Consider the following 25,375-nt stretch of genomic DNA (forward strand, 5'->3'; position numbering starts at 1 on the left):
GCTTTAAAGCCTCCCTGATCCCACCCTCCCCGGGCGCGGATCCTCTAGGGGCACGTACTCACAATACCCCGCAGGCTTTTCCCTTTGTTGGTGAAGCAGACCTGGCGCCCTTTTGGGTCCTGGCCTTTGTGCCGGCGCGCTGGCTAGTTGTGAGCCGGTTCGAGTGCGCTAGGAAGTGGGTCGCCACATCCCTATATCTTAGAGCATATTAACCTCTTCTGAAGTACTGTTACCATTCTAATGAATGAACAACAAATTCCCACAGGGGAAAATAAATAAATGAGCAGGACATCTGTTTCCTTTGTAACGTTGGCCAAGGATGAAACCTGGCCAGGTAAACACTTTTGTTTAATTAGTGCCACAGGATCCATTCATCCACTGAGACTAATTCTGAATGAAGGCATATCCAATCATTGAATACTCCACTGGTATTACTGGTGGCACAGTAGAACAGTTGTGCCTCTAAAATTGGCTTGTATCCATAACCTGATAGGGCAAAAAACTGCTTCTTAATAAACTAAGGTCAACCTCAAGTTGAGGATAAAATTAATTGTAGCAATTTTTCAAGCACTAATAAAGATAATCAAAGTGAACATCAAATAATGTTTAGCACAATCATAAGATGAATTACAAATATACTCACATCGCAATTTCTGTTCTTTGTCACCTTTAACGCTAAATTGGGAGACCCCTTCAATAAATTCTGCAAGAAATGATCACAAAACAGCTAGTTGTATCTGAGTTGGCTGATCACTTATGTTACTTAAACTGGTTAATAACCAAAGCAGTACTATACAGTAAAACAGAAAAATTTTTACTATACAGTAAAACTATACAGTACTATACCGTGATTATAGAACCCAGCATCCAAAAGAGAGGCTTCAGACCAGAACTTTGTTTAGTTATGAATTTTACACTGCCAATAGGTTCAAGAGGAAACTTACTGTAGCATAAAACAAAAAAAGCTACTTGTTTAAGAATCAATTATATTAATTCAAAACAGTGCAGAAACCACTAGAAGCCCCCAAACACTAAATTCCTCCTTTTCCTTCATTTAATTTTTCAATCTGCTGTATGTATTTAAACTTTTAATGAACATTTTCTTATTTAAAAAGAGGGAGAACTATGCTTTCTTTCATTCAACAGGGTCTCCAATGATAGTCAATCAAGAATGTATATTCAAAAACATGTCAAAATCTTTAACACTTGGGGAGATTGTAAATGATAATCCCTCTATATGTTTGAGTAATCAACTCTCGCTGGGCCAAAACTCGCTGGGAAAAACAGACAATTTCATGTTGACCTGCCTGCATGTGTCAAGCTTGTGATTCCTGTAGAAAACAAAAAGCATAAATTTGTAGAACACTTTTAGCTGATGATTCACTGAACAAGCTGTCTTTTATCTCCAAATATTGTTCAGCAGCAGAACGCAAAACTTGCTGCATTTTGCCATTTAAAGTGAAGAATCTGTTTGCTGATCCTCCAGCAAGTTACACAGAGGCATTATGGTAGCATTGCAGTTAGCATAACAGTATTACAGTACAGTGATTCATTTCAATTCCACTGCTGACTGTAAGGAATTTGCACACCTTGCCCATAGCAACGCGTTTCCTTTGGGTGCTCTGGTTTCTCCCCACAATCCAACATAATTCCATATATTTAAACATCTACATTCAGTTAAATAAAGAGGAAGAGTTGAGAGAAAACTGGGCAAGTACAAGGAAATTTATATCTTGTAATTAATTTGGTTAATTTTTTTGTAATAAAATTTCCTTCGTTCTATCAATGATTTCTAACAGCTTTGTATGTTACAAATACCACAGCCATCTTTGATGTTGGTTAATACTATTAATGGGGAAAAAACTGCACCCCCAAAGATTGTTTCTGTTCAATGGCAAGGTGTGGTCTGGCCACCACTTGGTATCATTACATCATTCAAGGTCCCGCTTCTGCAAAGGATTGAGTCAGCTTCAAATAACATCAACACCAGCAGATCCAGTTTGGTCATTTTTACCAAAAGATCAGCAGCTAGTGCAATGGTATATTACTAGCACATGCTGCAACTTATTATGACATCTATAATCCAAATACTAATGTGGACAGTCTAATTATACATAAGACTATTTTTGAGTTTAGTTAGAAAGATTTAAAAAAACACTGGAATTTCATCAAGTCCATCTCAGACCTACCTGAAGCAGGGGTTGCCAGTGTCAATGATAGAGCCCTACAGCATAGAAACAGGTCCTGTGGCACATCTAGTCCATACTGGCCTAGTTTTCTACTTAACTCTATCTACCTGCACCCAGACCCTAGCCATACATACCCCTCTTATCCATGTACCTAGACAAACTTCTTTCAAATGTTACAAATGTACTCACATCTACCTCCTCTGCTAGCAGCTCATTCCACATCCAGTACTACTGAATACCTGATCAGATTCCCGTTAAATACTTCACCTCAGATCTCTAATTCTAGTCTGACCCTATCTAATGTATTAGATGATAACTCTACATTAATGGCTGTCCTTAAACCAACAGCTTGGTCAAGGTGGGAAGTGTTCCTAACCCAGTTTTAAATTTGAACAAAGTGTCATCTTCACCTGAGCTTGCACTAGAGTACTTGCCTTGTTCCAACTTCATGACCCAATCCTCAATATGCATAATCGACAACTGTAGCACTGCCTTCCATACATGCTTTCAAATTTGTCAACTTGACTGGCCTAATATCTTCTGGTCCACAGACAAAATATGCACAAATACCAATACATTAATAGATTTATCTCCCAGGTTGTTCTTAATTATCTCAGATTTTATTCAATTCTGGAGAAATTCCCTGGCATCAAAAGATCTGGTAATCCAAATCTGAACTGGATTCTGTTGCTGGTCCAAGAGTTCTGGCTCCAAACCCTGCATTTCCAGCAGTAACAGGATTCATTAATCTACTTCAGCTTTGCTCGAAGGAAGACATCACTGATGAAATTCACTGTCTTTGGTGCTCCAGTCTAGTAGATTTTCTAGATTTGTGCATGTGACTCTAGTAAACACCCACCAATGTTTAATCACTGTTTTTAAATGTTTCACAGAATAACAGCAACTTTATATCCTGCAAACCATTAAAAAAATAAATAACTAATTTTCCAAAAGACTTAATATATTTAAAGAAAATATAAGATTATGTATATGTATAAAATTGAGAAGAAATAAAACAAAGGTAACATGCAAAGGGTTAAAAGCAATCATCTCTGGATAGAAAACTTGAACGAGCCATGCCCAAGGATAACCAATGGTTTGTGAAGGTCTCTGAAGATTTAATTGAAAGAGCATTTTCCAGTATTTGTCTACACATATAGGAGCGAGATTGAAAGTTTGATTGAATAGTGCCTCAACAATCTCTCATTCAACATCAGCAAAAGCAAAGAGCTGATTATTGACTATATGGATAAAAAAATTAGGGGTCCATGAGCCAGTGCTCATTGAGGATTGAAGGTGGAGAGGGTCAATAACTTTAAATTCCTGGTGTTATCATAACAGAAGAAGTTTCCTGGGACCAGCGTGTAAATGCCATTTCAAAGCAAGCGTGGCAGCATCTCTACTTCCTTAGTACTTTGTGCAGATTCAGCACGTCATCTAAAACTTCTGTAGATGCACAGAGGAGAGTATCCTGACTGGTTGCATCATGGCCTGGTATGGAAATACCAATGCCCAAGAATAGAAAAGCCTACATGAAGTGGTGGATACAGACCAGACTGTCACAGGAAAAGTCCTTGTCACCATTGAGCACAACTAGAGAGCGGTGCCACAAGAAAGCAGTATCAAGGCCCCCTACCATCCAGGCCATTCTCCCTTCTTGCTGCTACCGCCAGAAAGGAGGCACAGAAGCCTCAGGTCCTGTACCACCAGGTTTAAGAACAGTTATTATCCTTTAACCATTAGGCTCCTGAACCAGCATGGACATCTCACCAGAGCACTGAATTGATCATTGAACTCATTTTCAAGGACTCAACAATTCATGTTCTGTTATTTATTATTACTTTCTGTATTTGCACAATTTGTCCGTCTTTGTGTGTAGTTCTTCATTGATTCTATTATACATTTTGTTCTGTGTATACCTGCAAAAAATGAACTTTAGGGTAGTATTTGGTGACAAATATGTACTTTTATAACATTTATTTTGAGAAGACCAGAGGCAGAGTGTAAGGCCATAATCGATTCCATTTCTCACCAATCAACACATCAAGGAAGATTGAAACATCAAGGGAAGGCCACAGGTCAGCAGTCGCTCTCTAACATTCTAGTTTATATTGGTCTCTCTGTTTTCTTTCCTGTTGCCAATTGACGGGTTGGGGGTTTAGGTATTGGGGATGTCCCTGTTTCTGTTTTCCGGGTGGGCAGTATGTTAGCTTTTCTCTGAGGGAGGAGTTGGGGACTTGGGGTCTGATGTTCTTCATGTGGGCGATCTAAGTTTTTTGTATGTGAAAGAGGCAGTTGGGGATTTGATGTTATTTTTGCTCTCCCTCCATGGGTAACATTTTTTTTTGCAAGGGAGGAGGTTAGGGGTTTGGGGTTTGATGTTCTAGCTGTCATTTTCCATATGGGTGATCTGTTAGCTTTTGAGCAAGGGAGAGGTTTGGGATTTCAGAGTTTTTGTTTCTATTTCCTTTTACGTCCGGGGGGGGGAGGGTTCTGTGATTTATCTTTATTTCATGGCAATCTGGTGAAAACAAATCTCAGTTGAATTCTGAATCCATACCTTAATAATAAAACGAACCTTTGAACTTGCTTTTTGACTTTAGAATTAAGAATTTTTCTGAAAAGCTAACATGTGGCAACTTAACTGAAACAATGTTCATAGATAAAATTTAAAGAAGCTATCTCCGAGCCTTATTTTCAGAATGGACCTGGTTGAACTTTGATAGACCCCATACCTTACAGACTAAATATCCTGAAAACAATAGGACAGCATTCATCTAATGGTAGTGAGACAAGAAAGAATGGGTGCACTCTGAAACATCCACAGAATTAAAGGCTTCAATTGCAAGCAAAAGAGCTCATTACTAATAGTAACTAGATGGCTACGTTAAAATAGTGAAATACCATGTGAGAAAATTTGGTCTATGTAGTACACTTGATTTACAAGATCCATGAAGCACAGGGAGCTGGGGAGGCAAGAGAAATTTGCAATGTCCCATTGACTATTAAAATTCACCAATGCAACCATGGGCTAGCCTATGCAGTAGTGTAGAAGTTGCTATTACAAGTTAAGTTTCAATACAATAATAGATACTGGGGGTTGGGGGGGGGGGGTGTCTGCAAGTAAACCAAGCGTTAACCATAGATCAGAAGAGTCAGCTCAAGTCATGGACAAGATCATTTTACTTAAAATTATTTTTACAGATTAAAAATGTGGCCTGAAAAAAAAAAAACTAGTACTAATGTATCTTGAAAAGCAATAAGTGGCTTGTCACCTATTGGTCTAAAATTCAAAGAAATTACACAGCTTTACAAGCTAAAATGGGTAATATTTATCGATTTTAGATCTAAGATATCAAATAGGTGATATCAGGCTGCACAGACTGTTGATGTGACCAGCATGTACTTCCTCATCCTAAAATTACAAATTAGGTAAAAGAAAGCAAAAGAATGTGGCAACAAATAAAAGCAATAAAAACAGATACTACACAGTAGCATTTGGAAGCACAAATAAATGCCATGATTAGACAAGCATGGAGAAATAATCAACTTTTACATATGATAATGTACTAGTTATGAGGGAAATGTTCCATCATTTCTTTCCTACATTAATGTAAGAATTTGAGAGACTTTACAGACATCTTCAAATGGCACTTAAAAGCAAAATCAGAAAGTTAGGATCCCCAGTTTCAATTTCATCAATAATGCCAGTTTTCCTGGATTTCTTGATCAATCCAACCTTTATAAATTCACCCTGCAGTCTGCAAGTCTCCCTTATTGCAATAAGCTCCGATTATTGAGCTATTTTTATGAGAGGTGGCACTTCACATTACCTTCAACCAAATCCATTCAAGGACTCAGGGAATTACTGCTAAATACCTCATATGGCTCAATGGAAGATGAAACCAGCTTAAGACCAATGCAACCTGGTTACATTTAGTTGCCAGATCAACTACAAACAAAACTGAATTCATGGACCATAAGACATCTGGAGTTCAGTCCCATTAAAAGGTAGAAACAACATTCAATATTTCCCAAGGCAATTCGAATTAAATAAATGTCTTTCTCTTAATATCAATATTCACACTACCAACTTTTGAAGCAAAAGTGAAATCCAGCTATTAATATTCAATCAACATTTAAACAGAATACATCACACCCTTAAACCAGGGAAATCATAAAGGTACAAATTCACAGCTATTGGGGGATGTCACGTGATGATGTAGGATCGAGACGTGGAAATCCAGCTCTCCCGTAAAAAAACAGTAAAATAATGTTTAAGTGAAGAAAAGTTAGTAAATACTTTTAAAAAATTACTTATAAACTACTCAGGATTGTCTTCAGATATGTCTCCTAAACAGAAGCAGAAGAAAACTACTACTTTGAAGACAACACAAGTTAGAAAAGAATCAAGGCCGGCCGCCATGAAAGAGCCTCGGGCTCAAGTGCATCTTACCTCCAGCGATAGAGAACAGTAAACTGCGGCAACATCAACCGTTTCCAAAAAAAAAAAGAGCAACAGGAATTGCGCATGCGTGAAGGAAGGGGCATGTGCGAACACGAGCAACCCAAACTACAAATCCCAGCTATGATCGGAACTGAAAGTGAAAGTGAATATGAGGTGGAATCAGATTCTCTGGATAAATCAGACGAAGATGAAGAGATAAACAAAGAAGAGCACCAGGAAGAGGTTGGAGGTGATATTGGAGACATAAAAAAATTGATGCAAATAATGCATGAATTTAAAGCATTATAAAGCATTAATAAAGCAGAATTTAAAAAAAAGATATTAAAAATATGAAGATTGTTTAATAAAATGATGAAAAGACAGGACAAAATGGACAAGAAAATTAAAAACTTGGAAGAAACAACGGGAGACACCATTGATAGAGTGAATAAAATGGAAGATAATATTTCTGCCTGGACATCAGAAAGAAAACAGTTGTTGGATGTACGTGAAAATTTTGGCAGCCGAAATAATATTAAGATTGTTGGACTTAAAGGCGGCATAGAGGGAGAGGATCCAATAAATTTTTTTCAAAAATGGATTCTGGGAATTTTGGAAATGGAAGAAGGAACCAAGTTAATTGAAATTGAAAGAGCTCACAGAGGCTTAAGATCAAGACCTCAAGTTGATCAAAACCCACGATCAATCTTGATAAAAATGCTTAAGGTATCAAGATAAAGAAAAGATCCTGAAGGCAGCTGCCCAACGTGCCAGAAAGAGAAATGGGCCATTGATGATAGAAGGGAAAACAGTTCTTTTCTATCCTGATATAAGTTATGACCTTTTGAAGAGAAAGGAATTTAACCCAGCGAAAAGTTTTATGGGAAAAGGGTTATAAATTTATATTGCGCCACCCAGCAACCCTGATAATTTTTTTGGATGACGGAAAAAGATCTTTTACTGATTATCTGGATGCGGAAGAATTTGCACAAGAACTCCCAAATATTCGCAAACCACAGCCAAAGATTTAAAAGTGAAACGGATTAAAGATGAAGACAAGGATAATGAATGGAGTTGATGGATGTTTAAGGACAGAAGAATATTTAAATATATTCTTAATTATATGATACAGGGGGAGAAAGGTAAAAATTTGAGAAATATTAATCGAGAGTAGTGATATTATTTTTTCTTCTTATATATACTTTTTTATGTTACGGGGGAGCTGGGGGAACTTCGGATCGATTGCTACAGGATTCACATGTGTAATCATGGCGATTGCCATGACCCGTACAACGGAGGGGGATAATGTTGTGTTTTTTTAAAATTCACAACATTAGTAGGGGGGTATTTTTTTTCTTTATAATCTATTTTTCCTTAATCTTTCTTTCTTTGCCTGGACAATCGGGGTGGAGACACATAGCAACACGGAGAATTTTAGCAAGATTTCCCAAGGTACTACGAAAGTTGAAAAGTTAGGTATTACTATAGACTGGAGTAACCCTGTTAAAAATAATGACTAATTTACTGAATTTTTAAAGTTTTAATGTTAATGGGCTTAATGGACCGGTGAAAAAAAGAATTTTAACATACATTAAGAAAATGAAAATAGATATAGCTTTTAGCTGCATTCCACTGGAAAAAATTACTTATAATTTGAGATAAATATGAAATATTTCTGAAAATTTGGCACCCTTATTTACAAAAGATAGGATTAAACATATAGGTGCTCCGAAGATAAAATTATTGGTTATTTGGGGAAAGAAATAAATAAATATATATACTAAAGCTATTATGAACTCCATGGAGCATGTGGGGATCTTTCAGTATCCAGGCACTCTTTCTTTCTTTTTCTTTTTTTTCTCTCTTTCTACAGGGATATGTTGGGGGGAGGGGTTAAGGGGAGGGGAGGGAGGGTTGATAATTTAAAAATTTATTAAAAAAAATTCACAGCTATTGTGCAATTGACAAACAAGGTCAGGAAAAAAAAGTTCTTACTCTTAAGACTGCATGGAAAATTGTTTAAATGAACCACATAGAATACCAATCTGTACAAGTTTCTCTTCATACATCAAAACTCTCCTTAACTGAGCTGGTCAGCCATCCAAATTTGATGACTGGTGATAAAGCACACAAATTTCAATTTAAGGATAGTATGATTAACTTCGATTCAAGTCTGACCAAAATTTACCTATTCAGTAAGTATTAGTTTGTTTACATACCCCTTTTAAATACCATGTCTAAATACAAGTTTAATTTTTAAATAATAGCATCTTAAGTAACAACTTTGTATTTTGTTTGTCTGAAGAGGGACAAAATTTTGCTTAGCAGCCCACCAATTCCTGATTATGAAAATCTACCATTTATCTTTTAGAAAATTTGAGCTAAATCTTCCACGTAACAATCAGATTAAATAATTCTCATCTTCACTGCTATTTAATCAGATTATCCAATCATCTGAAATATGGTAGATCTTCGTTTGATATGAGAAATATTCATTTTTTTTAAAGTAAAATTTCAGTGCTATTGAGTGCTACAAGCCCAATTTCCTAGCAGCATATTGTTCAAACTAATTAAAATTCATTCTGAAAGTCCACCCAGCAGTGCAACAGGATTAGTTGATAGTATTCAAGATTTGTTCAATATCTGTTAATTCCTTGGACGAAGTTAAAAAAGATACATTAATAACCTAATCATAGATCCATTAATAACTCAATCATGTTTTAGTTTGATAACTGAGAACAGAAGATTATGTAATATACCACTGAAGGTAATTTTACATACTTGCAAAATATACAAGTGTACCAGAACAATTAACATTTTGTCTATCTACACTGTGCCCAATAAATTATCCAAAATATACTAATTGCTGAAAACCTTACCTTTAAAGTCAACTTCACCATTTCCATCTGTGTCAAATATATCTATGACTCGCTGTACTAGTGGATTCTGTTGCAACTCTGGCAGAGACATAAATTCCTCAACACTTAGTGAGCCAGAATTGTCCAAATCCAGTTTCTTAAATCGCTTTCCTAGCCGTTTAATCTCGTCAGCGTCAACTGGAAAAGTAAAATCAATAACGTTAATGAAACCAACAGAAGAATTAAGCTTAAAAACATCAAGTTGCTTTCCAAAACTGCAAGATAGATTGAAAATTCAATCTTTACAGTTTTTGTTCTTTTGTCACAGCCCAACTATCATTGAAGTGTTATAACATGGAATAAACTGCTCACCCAACTTTTTGTCTGTATGAGCTTTGGCCATTTTGATCAAATTTCTGCTAGTACAATGCTGACAGCAGACCTAGACAACACATGCGTTTCCAACATTAAGTTTTAGTGGATCATCATATGACTCAGTCACCACAGATTAATTAATCCCACTTCTATCCCAGAGTTAGGGAGTCAGGCTGTACATGTTTGAGCAGACAAATACAAAAAGCCTATTAATCCTTACACAGCATACCTTAACAAGAATGCAGGCGGAGCTTTACAGATCTTGTTTAATGTTCAAATGGACTCACTTTCAGAATAAACAGAGCAATCTAGTTACTACTGCTTGATTTTCTACATTATTGCTTTCACAAAATAAAAACAAGATTATTACGATAAGATCTACAGTCATTCATTACGCTGCAGGTGGAACTGAACTGTACTCAATTTAAAATGATCAAGGCAACTTTTAAACACTTGTGAAATTAAGAGCATGCGCTGAGCAAATGTACAATTTTAAAGTGAATTTACTGGAACAAGTTAGTATAACAGTCAAAAACTTGTAGCTAGTTGCAGTATGACAAAGAAAGGGTACCTTACTTTTTTGTGGAGGGAGGAAGTGGCATAAAAGGATGAAGAGAATTTCATAGTTCTTAAAATATTCAAAATTAAAACCAATTATACAAATTTATTGGTTCTCAACGGTTCCTTCTCACTAAAATTTATTAAAATTTCATAAATAACCTAGTCATGAGATATCAGAATTCAATTTTCTTCCAACTAAAATACACAGTATAGACTACATTCAGAATTTTTAAATGCGTCACAAAGTTTAACCAAGCATTTAGACAATCCAGAGGGTTTAGGAATTAAGTTTGGTAGTCATAAACCATGTTTCTATATATTAAGCACCTTAAGTACGTTAAGTAATTCTGGCTTTGGTTATACATATTAGAGTCTGACACCAACTTATGACAAAGTGCAGAAGATCGACATGTACAAAAAAAATCAATTCTGCAATACCTGGATACATCTGATCATCTCAATTAATATAAAAGTTTTTCATTTATCTACTGTATTAAATTTAAGGAGTAGGAATCACTCATGACAGGAAGCAGAACAAACTTTTCAGATACTCATCCAACTAAATTACACATCAGCACAGTATCTGAAAAGTTTATTTTTCCTCTACATAATAATCTTTTCTATGTGATAGCAAACAAAGTGAAAAATGGAAGATAATTGGGAATGCGATCTGGACACAGACATCAATATGCAGCTACCTAACCTGTATTAGAATGATAAAACGCAACGATTTAATGAAAATTCAACTTTAGTATGGTTTACATCAACAAGGACAATTAAAGAAAACTGTACTGCAGATGGAAATAATAACTTTGGAATTAAGATTATTTTTGTTTTTGGCCAAAGTGACATTTTGGTGCTAACAACACAATTCATTATGCTTACTTTCTGTCTCACACAAATAGAGATGGTGCTGAACTTTCTGACTCATTTAAGACAAAGCTTTCCTCTTTCTTACTGCACGTTATGCTACTCAAAACAGATTATCTACTGTTGTACCACCAAGGGCAGCATCCATCATTAAGGATCTCCATCACCCAGGACATGCCCTCCTCTCATTGCTGCCATCAAGATGTGTGGTGTAGGAGTCTAAAGACACACACTAAATGTTTCAAGAACAGCTTCTTCCTCTCCACTAGTGATTGGACAATGAACCCATGAACCTCAGGTTTTTTTGTTCTTTTTTGTCGCTACTGCCTCAAGGAATGATTCTTCTGTATTCTACAAGAAACTTAATTTTAACTTCTGACTTGCCATATTTAGTACTGCAACAGCTAGTTGGTGCAGATCAGTGGCCATATAGAAAGTGAAATAAGTTCAAAAGTTATAAATGTACATTTTCTACACAAGGTTAGATGGGATACCAACATTAAATAAGTTTACTTCAAATTCTGTCACAAGATATTCAACGTTAAATTCTCGTGGAAATTAAAAAAGGTAATCAATGATGCAAGTTACGAATAAGGTAATAGAACATTGCTTTTTAACCTGCAATCCATTCAGATCATTTGTCAGACAATTACTACAATTGAAGTAGTGAAATGGATTCTACAGTGGCTGGATGGGAGATGCCAGAGAGTAGTGGTGGATAATTGTTTGTCAGGTTGGAGGCCGGTGACTAGTGGTGTGCCTCAGGGATCTGTACTGGGTCCAATGTTGTTTGTCATATACATTAATGATCTGGATGATGGGTGGTAAATTGGATTATTAAGTATGCAGATGATAAGATAGGTGGCGTTGTGGATAATGAAGTAGCTTTTCAAAGCCTGCAGAGAGATTTAGGCCAGTTAGAAGAGTGAGCTGAAAGATGGCAGATGGAATTTAATGCTGATAAGTGTGAGGTGCTACATTTTGATAGGACTAATCAAAATAGGACATATATGGTAAATGGTAGAGCACTCAGGAAGGCAGTAGAACAGAGTGATCTAGGAACAATTGTGCATAGTTCCCTGAAGATGGAACCTCATGTGGATAGGGTGGTGAAAAAGGCTTTTGGTATGCTGGCCATTATAAATCAGAGCATTGAGTACAGGAGTTGGGATGTAATGTTAAAATTGTACAAGGCATTGGTGAGGCCAAATTTGGAGTACTGTGTACAGTTCCGGTCACCGAATTATAGGAAAGATGTCAACAAAATAAGAGTACAGAGGAGATTTACTAGAATGTTACCTGGGCTTCAGCACCGAAGTTACAGAGAAAGGTTGAACAAGTTAGGTCTTTATTCTTTGGAGCGTAGAAGATTGAGGGGGGGACTTGATAGAGGTATTTAAAATTATAAGGGGGATGGATAGAGTTGACATGGATAGGCTTTTTCCATTGAGAGTAGGGGAGGTTCAAACAAGAGGACATGAGTTGAGAGTTAAGGGGCAACTTCTTTACTCAGAATGGTAGCTGTGTGGAACGAGCTTCTTCCATTGAGAGTAGGGGAGGTTCAAACAAGAGGACATGAGTTGAGAGTTAAGGGGCAACTTCTTTACTCAGAATGGTAGCTGTGTGGAACGAGCTTCTGGTAGAAGTGAAAGGTTCGATTTTGTCATTAAAAAAAAATTAGATAGGTATATATACAGGAAAGGAATGGAGGGTTATGGGCTGAGTGCAGGTAGGTGGGACTAGGTGAGAGTAAGCGTTGTGCAAGTCCTCCCCTGGTTTGTCCTCCCAAAGTGCAACACTCACACTTGCCTGTATTAAATTCCAATTTCTGGCTCTACTTGTTCCACATCCTCTATCATAGCTGGGGTGCGTCAGATGCTGTGCTGTTCCCAGTCTCTCAGAACTGCTGATCGGTGTCTCCTGTGCTGCTCCCACTCCCAAAAGCAGAGTCCAATGGCCTCTGTAGAACTAATCTCCCACAGCAGAGATGCACTAGACCTTGTGTCATTTGTGGTTTCCAGAAGCTGGTGACTGATGACTTCTGTGAGGTTCCCAGTTTCCTGGAGCTGGGTGGTGACAGGCTTCATTTCTCTCTTGCCTATATTTGTCTGTAAGCTCCAACTCTGCTGGGGCACCTGCAATGGCAGGAAATGGGTTCAGGCAGCCCTTTTGGTCCATGGCATTGGTACAGGCATGTTGTGGTCATTTTTTGTGGAGAAGGTCTGTGGAAAGGTTCTTACTATCCAGCTTCCTTCTCCCTCAATATTAATTAACAGGCCAGTTAGGTGACAGCATCCACAAACAGCACATGTGGGTTGGACAGTTTTACACACTGCTATTGGGAGAGAAAGGCGGGGAAAAGAGCAGCTGCACCTTCAGTAACAGTGGAGCCTCATTCCCCAACTCCACAAAGTCCTGTAACACCTTCTGCCATCCCACCGCGTACTTGAAGGCAACATCGAAGTACTACCCATTACAGAGGAAGTACAGGAGGCAGTGGTTGTTCTTTGCCTCAAACTTGCAGCAATCCCGCAGCACCTTTTTTTAAAACCAAGATATCCCTGGGGACAGTTTCCCCCTCGCTCAGGTCCTTTACTGCCATCCTGTGATAGTTTGTAAAATCCCTTGCCCCCCCCCCCCCCCAAAATGCTCTTTGCTTCATCCATCCTGATGAAGATGGCTGGTTATAGAAGGTTTAGTCACTGGGAAGAGGTCTTAGATTGGATCCCCAAATCAGCATTTAGGATCCAATCCTACAACAGAAGGTTAATTTCTTATTGGGCAGCCACTTAGAAACAAAAAAATATACAGCACAATACAGGCCCTTCAGCCCACAATGCTGTGCCAAACATGTACTTACTTTAGAAATTACCTGGGGTTACCCATAGCCCTCTATTCTTCTAAGCTCCATGTACCTATCCAGGGGTCTCTTAAAAGACCCTATCGTATCCGCCTCCACCACTGTTGCTGGCAGCCTATTCCATGAACTCACCAAAATCTGTGTAAAAAACTTACCCAACATCTCCTCTGTACTTTTCAAGCACCTTAAAACTGTGCCCTCCCATGTTAGTCATTTCAGCCCTGGGAAAAAGCCTCTGACTACTCACACAATCAATGCCTCTCATTATCTCTATCAGGCCACCTCTCATCTTCCACCACTCCAAGGAGAAAAGGCCGAGTTCACTCAACCTATTCTCGTAAGGCATGCTCCCCAATCCAGGCAACATCCTTGCAAATCTTCTTTGCAATCTTTCTATAATTTCCACATCCTTTCTGTAGTGAGGCAACCAGAACTGAGCACAGTATTCCAAGTGGGGTCTGACCAGGGTCCTATATAGCCGCAACATTACCTCTCAGCTCTTAAGCTCAAATCCACAGTTTATTAAGGCCAATGCACTGTATGCCTTCTTAACCATAGAGGCAACAGTAGCTTTGAGTGTCCTATGGACTCAGAACCTAAGAACCCTCTGATCCTCCACACTGCGAAGAGTTTTACCATTAATACAATATTCTGCCATCATATTTGACCTACCAAAATTAACCACCTCATACTTAACTGGGTTGAACTCCATCTGCCACTTCTCAGCCCAGTTTTGCATCCTACCAATGTCCTGCTGTAACCTCAGACAGGCCTCGACACGATCCACAACACCTCCAACCTTTGTGTCATCAGCAAATTTACTAACCCATCCTTCCACTTCCTCATCCAGGTCATTTATAAAAATCACAAAGAGAAAGGGTCCCAGAACACATCCCTGAGGCACACCACTGGTCACAAACCTCCATGCAGAATATGACCCGTCTACAACCAATCTTTGCCTTCTGTTGGCAAGCCAATTCTGGATCCACAAAGCAAGGTCCCCATGGATCCCATACCTCCTTACATTCTCAACAAGCCTTACATGGGGTACCTTATCAAATGCCTTGCTAAAATCCATATACACTACATCTACCGCTCTACCTTCATCTATGTGTTTAGTCACATCCTCAAAAAACTCAATCAGGCTCGTAAGGCACAACCTGCCTTCGATAATGCCATGCTCACTATTCCTAATCATATTATACCTCTCGAAATTTTATAAATCCTGCCTCTCAAGATCTTTTCCATCAACTTACCAACCACTAAAGAAAGACTCAATGGTCTATAAATTTCCTGAGCTATCTCTATTCACTTTCTTCAATAAGGGAACAACATTTGCAACCCTCCAGTCTTCCGGGACCTCTCCCGTCCCCATCGATGATGCAAAGATGATTGTTAGAGGCTCAGCATTATTTTCCCTCGCCTCCCACAGGAGTCAGGGGTACATCTCAACCAGTCCCGGAGACTTATCCAACTTGATGTTTTCCAAAAGCTCTAGCCTCTTTCTTAATGTCTATATGCTCAAACTTCTCAATCCGCTGGAAGTCATCCTTACAATCGCCAAGATCCTTTTCCATAGTGAATACCGAAGCATAGTATTTATTAAGTACTTCTGCCATCTCCTCCGGTTCCATATACACTTTTCCACTGCCACACTTGGTGGTCCTATTCTCTCATGTCTTATCCTCTTGCTCTTCACTTACTTGTAGAATACCTTGGCAAGCAGGATTAAAGAAAACCCCCAAGGCCTTCTCATGGCCCCTTCTGGCTCTCCTAATTTCATTCTTAATCTCCTTCCTGCTTGCCTCATAAATCTTCTAGATCTCCATCATTACCTAGTTTTGTTGAACATTTGTAAGCTTTTCTTTTCTTCTTGACTAGAATTTCTACAGTCTTTGTACACCACAGTTCCTGTACCCTACCATCCTTTCCCTGTCTCATTGGAACGTACCTACGCTGAACACCAAATATCCCTGAACATTTGCCACATTTCTGCCATACATTTCCCTGAGAACATCTGTTCCCAATTTATGCTTCCAAGTTCCTGCCTGATAGCCTCATTGTTCCCCTTACGCCAATTAAATGTTTCCCTAACTTGTCTGTTCCTATCCCTCTCTAATGCTATGGTAAAGGAAATAATTGTGATCACCATCTCCAAAATGCTCTCCCACTGAAAGATCTGACACCTGACCAGGTTCATTTCCCAATACCAGATCAAGTACAGCCTCTCCTCTTGTACGCTTATCTACATATTGTGTCAGAAAACGTTCCTGAACACACCTAACAAACTCCACACCATCTGAACCCCTTGCCAATCAAGGGGAGATGCCAATCAATATTTAGGAAATTAAAATCTCCCATCACGACAACCCTGTTATTATAACCAATTTCCAGAATCTGTCTCCCTGTCTGCTTCTCAATGTTCCTGTTACTCTTGGATGGTCTATTTAAAAAGTCGAGTTATTGACCCTTCCTATTTCTAACTTCCACACCCACAGACTCCACAAACAATCCCTCCATGACTTCCTATTTTTCTGCAGCCGTGACACTATCTCTCATCAGCAGTGCCACACCTCTTTTGCCTCCCTCCCTGTCCATTCTAAAACATCTAAAGCCTAGCACTCTAAGTAACCATTTCAACTCCTGAGCTATCCAGGTCTCTATGACAGCCACAAGATCTAAGTTCCAAGTACTGATCCATGTTCTAAGCTCATCCGCTTTGTTCAAGATGCTTCTTGCATTAAAATAGACACAACTCAAACCATCAGTCTGAGTGCATCCTTTTCTATCACCTGCCTATCCTCCTTCTCCTACTGTCTCTAAGTTTTCTCTATTTGTAAGCCAACTGCCCCTTCCTCCGTCTCTGCAGTTTGGTTCCCATCCCCCCACCCCAAGCAATTCTAGTTTAAACTTTCCCCAATAGCCTTAGCAAACCTCCCCGCCAGGATATTGGTTCCCCTGGATTCAAGTGAAACCTGTCCTTTTTGTACAGGTTGCACCTGCCCCAAAAGAGGTCCTAATGATCCAGAAATCTGAAATCCTTGCCACCTGCTGCAATCCCTTAGCCACACATTTATCCTCCACCTCACTCTTCCTATATTCACTGTCGCATGGCACAGGCAGTAATCCCGAGATTACTACCTTTGAGGTCTTGCTTCTCAACTTCCTTTCTAACTCGCTGTGGTCCATTTTCAGGACCTCCTCCCTTTTCCTACCTTTGTCGTTGGTACCAACACAGACCACGACCTCTGGCTATTCACCTTCCCACTTCAGGATCTCATGGACGCAATCAGAAACACCCCAGACCCTGGCACCATCCGTGTTTCTTTCCTGCGTTCACAGAATCGCCTGTCTGACCTCCTAACTACAGAGTCCCCCATTACTGCTGCCTTCTTCCTTTCCCTACCCTTCTGAGCCACAGGGCCAGATTGTGCCAGAGGTGCACCACTGTTACTTGATGGTGAAGAGTCAGCATTGTCTTTTTCAAATTTAGAGTTCACCCACAAATCTGCATTATAGATCAGCCTCAGTGCCAACTTCCCCGGGAGAATTTGACCATGCTCTCTTCATTTCAGCTAAGTATCCTGGACACGATGACATCATCACTCTAAACAATTCTAAACAATTTGGACATCATCGAGCAAACACACAATTAACTCAACTTAGACCAAAATGATTTATAGCCCGAGGAACAAAGGACATTTGAATAAAATTTTAAACAGGCTGAGATCAGAAGGAAATGCTGAAGCTATTTGTACAAAGAGCAAACGCAGTTGGAATTTCACTGTAGTTTACCCTCAAACTCTCTGCACATGCAGCAGTGGCTTCCTCTGTGGTGTCCTTCCACGAACACCATTCTTGTTCAGTGTCTGGAGTTTAGAAATTAGGGGATTTGTCTGAAACACACTGTATGAATGTAAACGATGCAGCTGAGCAATGAGATGAGTTAGCCAATGCTCACCCTTCACAAAAGTCAAAGCCAGATTAATTGGTTAAATAACTTTGAGGAATCTTGCCTCAAAAAATACAGTTGGCAATAAACATAACTATACTTAAAGCAATTCACTGGAGTTGGAGGGTATAGACTGTCCCAAGCAGGTTTAAAAGTAAAAGGTATTACCAATGACCAGTGCCATTTCCTACTTTTGCCCTGCATTAGACATTCCGAAATTCCCTGCCAATTTCCTCCCCCTTCTTCATCATCTTCTGACACCTTCAACAATCCTTCTCCATCTTAGTTGGAAAGATTATTGACCAATTTCTCAATGTGCTCACCAACTCACACACTTATCCATTTGCTTCCCTTGAAGAAACCATATTCATTCTGCAAATATCTCCATCTCCACCATCTTTTTGAAAAAGCTGCTTTCCATGCCAGCGCTTAAGATGTCTTCATTTTGCATTTATTATATTTTATACATTAAAAAAATGATATTACTTTAAACCAAACTGCTAATATTCCTACCATATATCCCATGGGTTATTTTTCAGTCAAAATTAACAAATTAGCTATTCTCACAATAGTTTTCCTACTTACTAATTACGCAGCTAACTTGTGCATCATCTGCAAACTTCTTTATCAGAAATCATTTATACTGTTAAAACACGGCAGAGTCTGGTGGACTTCCAACCCACCAATAGCCTTTGCTGACTGCAAATTTTGAATCTAATTTGCCAGTCTCCATGAAGCAATCCATGCTAAATGTCCCTGATTAACCTCTGCCTTTCCAAGTATAGACTGCCCTTCAGAATTTTCCCACCCCAGAAGTTATTCTGTTATTCAACTATTCAGTTTCTTTCCTCCCTATTTGTAATGTTGTTTAATGTCCTCTCATTCTCTGCTATTACTCCTGCGGCCATAAAGGATTGAAAAATAGTCCCTTGTTTCATTGAACAGCCTGCAGTATAACTCATCTGGCCTCAGTGGTTTATTCAAAGTTGCCAAAATCCTTAATAGTCCTCTTACTACTGTGAAGAGCTACAATATACGCATCCTGTTTCTTCACAACAGTTACCTTTTTAAGCCCAAAATATCTCCTTTATTATCCTTTTGTGCTTTACTTACTAACCATATAACAATCACAGCACGGAAACAGGGCATCTCGGCCCCCCTAGTCCGTGCCGAACTCTTAATCTCACCTAGTCCCACCTACCCGCACTCAGCCTATAACCCTCCACTCCTTTCCTGTCCATATACCTACCCAATTTTACCTTAAATGACACAACTGAACTGGCCTCTACTACTTCTACAGGAAGCTCATTCCACACAGCTATCACTCTCTGAGTAAAGAAATACCTCCTCGTGTTTCCCTTAAACTTCTGCCCCCTAACTCTCAAATCATGTCCTCTCGTTTGAATTTCCCCTACTCTCAATGGAAACAGCCTATTCACGTCAACTCTATCTGTCCCTCTCAAAATTTTAAATACCTCGATCAAATCCCCCCTCAACCTTCTACACTCCAATGAATAGAGAATTAACTTGTTCAACCTTTCTCTGTAACTTAAGTGCTGAAACCCAGGTAACATCCTAGTAAATCGTCTCTGCACTCTCTCTAATTTATTGATATCTTTCCTATAATTCGGTGACCAGAACTGTACACAATATTCCAAATTTGGCCTTACCAATGCCTTGTACAATTTACTTATTGAGAATTTTCAAAATCAAGGGACTGGTTAGTTAATAGAGGTCAACAAGCACAAAACTGATGACAGAACATTGCATGTTGATGGAAGATAGGATGAGGATGGATAGTCTAAGTGTGTCAGAGTTAAATCTGATATTAACAGAAGAACAAATTAAAGTTTTAGTAGCAAGGGGAAGAGCAGGTAATACTAGTATTACAAAGTAAAAATAAACCATGTTGGTGGTCACTAGTACAAGATTCAAAACTACCTCTTAAGCAAGTTTGACCGGTCAGTCTGAAGAAAGGCGAGCTGATAGCTAGGAAAAGGATTATATGGCTTGGTCTGAAGACAATGGCTATTGGCATTCCAGTATTTTGTTGAATGAGCAGAAATTTCTTCCAAACTGGACCACTGATACAATGAAACAGTGGAATCAAAAGGAACCAAGGTAAAGTTACTGACATCATATACACTGAAACTAATACTGTGCATCTGAATGAAGAGTAGCATATATATTAAAAATAGGAAGACCCAATGTTAGACTGGTGAAGGGACACCAAAATTAATGAACGGTCAATGGAAAAGATCAGAAACAAGTTAACAAAAATTAAAATGCATCTGCAACCATGGCTCAAATGGGGCCTAGTCATTATTTTATCTGGAATGCCTTGACATTGCTACCAACAGTACTGGAAAGAGGGAAGACAGTCAGTCAATATGGTCCTGTTATAGTTAAACATTTCAGTAACATTACATATACAAAACATAACATTAGGGTTGATTATGGAGAAAGTGACAAATGAATTAACTTGTGTGTGCAAATACAAACAGTAAATTAATCAAAACATTGCTGCAGTATGCAAAACCAGCTCCCAAACTCAATATATTGTTACATAAATAAGCTTAAGTTAAAGGCCTCATTTAAATAGATTTTAATTGACTATTTCCATTCTATATAAGTACTCTATTTTCAAGCCACATTAACAGAAATGCTCAAATGCTTTAAGATATTAATTCATCAGTACTCAGTGCTTAATAAATTGATGCATTTACAAACATTTTGCATTAATGGTGTATCAAAGCTAAACAAAATTTCAAATCTAACCATTGTGGAGAATTTCAACATAAACTTGTATTCAGACCCCTCTCTACATCCTTTAGCTAATAATACCATTAACTTGAACTTCAAGTTAAGAAAGGTCATGACAAATTCAGAGAGCCAACAATATTTACTTATCTAATGAAATCATTGAGAAAGCACTATGAAAAATAGAGAGAGTGGTAATTAGTCCAATAGGTACAAAAAGACACTGGTAACAAAGGATGATAAAAGTCAAAGGAGAAAGAAATTAAAATAAATTAACAAGTTTCAAACAACAATTTGAGCACATGTAATAAGAGATAAAACGCACTTCAGTAGTTTTACAAGTATTACCTTAGCAATTACTACATTGTAACAGAGTTTACAGTACAGAAACAGGTTATTAGGACAAACATGGTTGTGTATACTCCACACACACCATCTGCACCATTTACACTCCTGGCTGAATAAATATGGCACCTTTTACATAAAAGATAATAAATTTGTCATTCACAGGGACATTTCCCAAATGTCTAATAATTTTTTGGAATGAAGTTATCTGCCCTCAAGACTCATTTGTTAACATGCTATTTTAAATAAGCTTATTAATGTGAAAATCGTCAAACTCCTTAAACTAAATTCATGAGGCCAAGGACAAAGTAGTATATAGCAAGTGAAGTAATATAAACCATCCAACAAGATTTTAAGATTCACAAGTCATGTAGTTTTCCAGTGTGTTGAGTTTGCTCCATGTCTTGTATTTTCTTGGAACAATGAATTGCAAAAATAGTATGTTGCAAACTGATGAAATAACCCAAGATCCTTTTTCAATCTATTGCAGGGATTATATTTAAAACTAAACAAGGCTAGATTATCCAACCTTGTTACTCAACATTAGTAAGACTAAGGAATTGACTGTGAACTTCAGGAATGGGAAGTCTAAGGATCAGCAGTGGAAAGGGTAAGCAGTTACAAATTCCTGAGTGTCAGCATCTCTGAAGATCTGCCCTAACCCCAACATACTGATGCAATTACAAAGGCGGCATGAAAGTGACCACATTTCATTAGGAGTTTGGGGAGATTTATCCATTTATTGAGATACAGTGTGCATTAGGACATTCCAGCCCTTCAAGCCACGCCATCTGGCAATCCCCCTTCCCCCCCCCCCCCACCCAAGCCCAATCATGGGACAATTTACAACTACCAATTAACCTAACAACCAGTACATCTTTGAACTGTGGGAGGAAACCAGAGCACCCAGAAGAAACTCATGTGGTCATAATGAGAATGTACAAACTCCTTTCAAGCAGTGTCAGGAACTGAGCCTTGGTCACCTGTACTGTAAAGTGTTGTGCTAACCACTACACTGCCATGCTGCCCCAGACTTTGGTAAGTATTCAAAGAAACAAATTTCTACAAGTGTAGCACAGAGAGCATTCTAAATGGATGCATCACATTCATAGTTATTGAACATGATTGGAAAAAGCTGCAGAAAATTCTAAACTCAGCAAGCTCCATCATGAGCACTAACCTCCCCACATCGAGGACACCCTCAAAGGCAGAATCCATCATTAAGGAACCCCTTCATCACCCAAGATATGCCCTCTTCTTATTGCTATCATCAAGCAGGTAGTGCAGAAGCCTGAAGACACACACTCAACATCTCAAAAGTAGCTTCTTCCACTCTTCCATCTGATTTCTGAATGGACAACGAATCCATGAACGCTGCTACCTTTTCTTTTTCACTACTTATTTAAATTATAGTTGCAAGATAAAGTTGGTGAACTCTTCGCAATTCTGACCTTCATCTAAGTCACATCAATAAACAAACAATCTGGCTAAACTAATAAGACACAAACAATTGTACTTTTCATGTCTTTATTGAACACATTATTTAATCATTCACAGTACAGGCAGGAAGTCTGCAAATCCTTACAACTTTAAACTGGTAGGATCTCCTTTAGCAGCAGCAACCTCTACCAAACATTTCCTGTAGCTACTATCAATGGTGAGCATGAATTTTAGACATTTCTCCATACAAAACTGTTTCAGTTCATCAATATTTCTGTGATGTCTTGCAAGAATGGTCTTCTTCAGGCCATATCACAGCATCTCAACTGGGTTCAGGTCTGGACTCTGGTTTAAAAAGCAAAAGATTTGTGTTTGGAATGGCCAAGTCATTGATCTACTCTTGTCGTTTGGATCACTGTCTGTTGCATCATCCAACTTCTATAAAGCTTCCATGACATTCTACTGTAAAATGTCTTGGTATAATTTTGAATTCATTGCTCCTGCAAGCTGCCCAGGTCCTGAGGCAGCAAAGCAGCCCCAAACCATGATGCTTCCTCCATCATGCTTCACAGTTGGGATGAGATTTTGGTGTTGGTGTGCAGTGCCCTTTTCCCTCCAAACAGTAGTATGCATTTCTTCCAAAAAGTTCAACTTTTGTCTCATCAGTCCACAGAACATTATCTGAGAAGTGCAGTGGAACATCCAGATGGTCTTTTCTAATTTGAGATATGCAGCAATGGTTTTTTTTTGGAGGACAGTGATTTCCTCCATGGTGTCCTTCCAGGAACACCATTCTTGTTCAGTGTTTTTCTTATAGTGAACACATGAACGGGGACTTTAGCTAGTTCACCTTCTTCAGCACTGCACATTGTGCTCTTGGAGTGATCATTGCAGGACGCCCACTCCTATAGGGAGTAATGAATTTCCTCCACTTGTCGAGAATTTCTCTTACGGTGGACTGATGAACACTCAAGTCTTTAAAAATGATTCTGTAGCTTTTCCCAGCTTCATATATCTCTATAATTCTTCTTCTAAGGTCCTCTGAAAGTTATTTTAATCAAAACATGATGCACATAAATAGATCTTTCTTGAGAAGAGTAGGCTGTCAGCACCCTATCTTTTTTTTATAGGGCAGATCACTTCTACAACCTTCACCTCTAATCTCATCTTTGATTGAACACCTGACGCAAAATAACTTTTGTAGAAGGCATTATCCCAGAAGTTCTCACACTTTTTTGAACCTAGACTGCAATTGTTTAGATGGTGTACTCAGTAGTAACAAGTACAACTGTTTGTGTTACTAGTTTCAGCAGATTGTGTTTATCTATTATTGTGACTTAGATGGAGATCAGACCATATTTTATGGGTAATAATGAAAACCAAGTAATTGCAAATGGTCACAATTTTTCTTGCAACAGTAAGGCATATATAATTTAGTAAGCATGGCATTTAGTAACCATGAGCCATTTGATCACTCATAATGGTAACAGTTAGTACAGGTAGTCCCCGAGTTACGAACGTCCGATTTACGAACAACTCGTACTTACGAACCAAGGAAGAAGAACGCCATCCGCCATTTTAAATCAGATCACGATGCCGTCCACCATTTTAAGTCGTTGCCATTGACACCGTGTTGAATGTATAACTTTGTATTTGGCTTAAATTTTTCTTAGCAAGATTCACCCTGAACCTCCCCCCCCCACCACCTTTTCCGGTTGGCTGGCGGCACAGTGAGATCAGCGCCGGGCTCGAGAATGGAGGTTCCCAAGTTCAATCCAGTAACAGATGCCTCCCAAGCACTCCATCCATGCTGGTTTGATGTTGAGCCCGCAACTCGACCTCGTAAAAAAACCACTGCCAGCTCCAGTTTAAATGCCCACGCAAAATATTATGGAGGATCAAATACCCAAACCCAGCACAGCTCCCACTTGTCCCATTTAACCTGTCTCAGTGCAGTGGACTTTAGGACCTGGAGAATTCAGTGCGGTGGTCCTTCGGACCCGGCAGAGCTCGGGACCCACCACTTGCAGTGTTTCTGTTCCGTTGACGGGAAGCAATCACGATTGAAAACAAAGTGGAAATGATAAAGCATTTCGAAAGAGGTGAAACGCCATCGGTCATTAGAAAAGAGTTAGGCTACAGTCAGTCAACGATCAGAACAATTTTAAAGGATAAAGTGAGAATAATGGAGCATGTGAAAGGCCCTGCCCCGATGACAGCTACAATTACTAAGCAATGCAGTGGTTTAATTACTGGAATACATATGTTTCTCAAGTGTTTTATATGCATAGAAAGGTAAAATATATACTATATACTACGACAAACATTTGATTAACTGATGCTAAATAATACCAGATGTACTTGTTCTGACCTACGTACAAATCTGACTTAAAGACAGACTCAGGAATGGAACTCGTTTGTAACCTGGGGACTGCCTGTATTTGACCATGACATACTTCAACATGCACTGTACAAAACACTGATTTGTTGCATAGTAGCAAGAACAGCAAAAAAAAATCAGATCTTAAGTTTAAATTCAATTGATTTGCATTCAAGATTATTCCTCATCTTGAAGTACACGCAAATCTATAAAACATATCAACATGCATCAGCGCTGGTAAATAAAGGGAAAACAAAATTTTAGGTAAGTGAATCAGTGATTTCAGGGGTGGGAGAGTAAATAATACCAAAAACTGTTAACCTGCAGTTAACATAATC

At 38.7% G+C, this 25,375-nt stretch overlaps 1 protein-coding gene across 1 annotated transcript in view; it reads right to left on the minus strand.

Annotated features, from left to right (window-relative positions):
* Positions 1-25,375, minus strand: part of LOC132402990 (calcineurin subunit B type 1) — a 60,598-nt gene that overhangs the window by 9,159 nt on the left and 26,064 nt on the right. The window contains exons 3-4 of the mRNA XM_059986176.1: positions 9,516-9,692; positions 644-703 (exon numbers count right to left, since the gene is read on the minus strand). Of these exons, the coding sequence (XP_059842159.1) occupies positions 644-703; positions 9,516-9,692 (237 nt within the window). The remainder of the gene's footprint in view (positions 1-643; positions 704-9,515; positions 9,693-25,375) is intronic.

The sequence above is a fragment of the Hypanus sabinus genome, chromosome 12 (genome assembly GCF_030144855.1).
Source record: "Hypanus sabinus isolate sHypSab1 chromosome 12, sHypSab1.hap1, whole genome shotgun sequence".
NCBI classification, from domain to species: domain Eukaryota; kingdom Metazoa; phylum Chordata; class Chondrichthyes; order Myliobatiformes; family Dasyatidae; genus Hypanus; species Hypanus sabinus.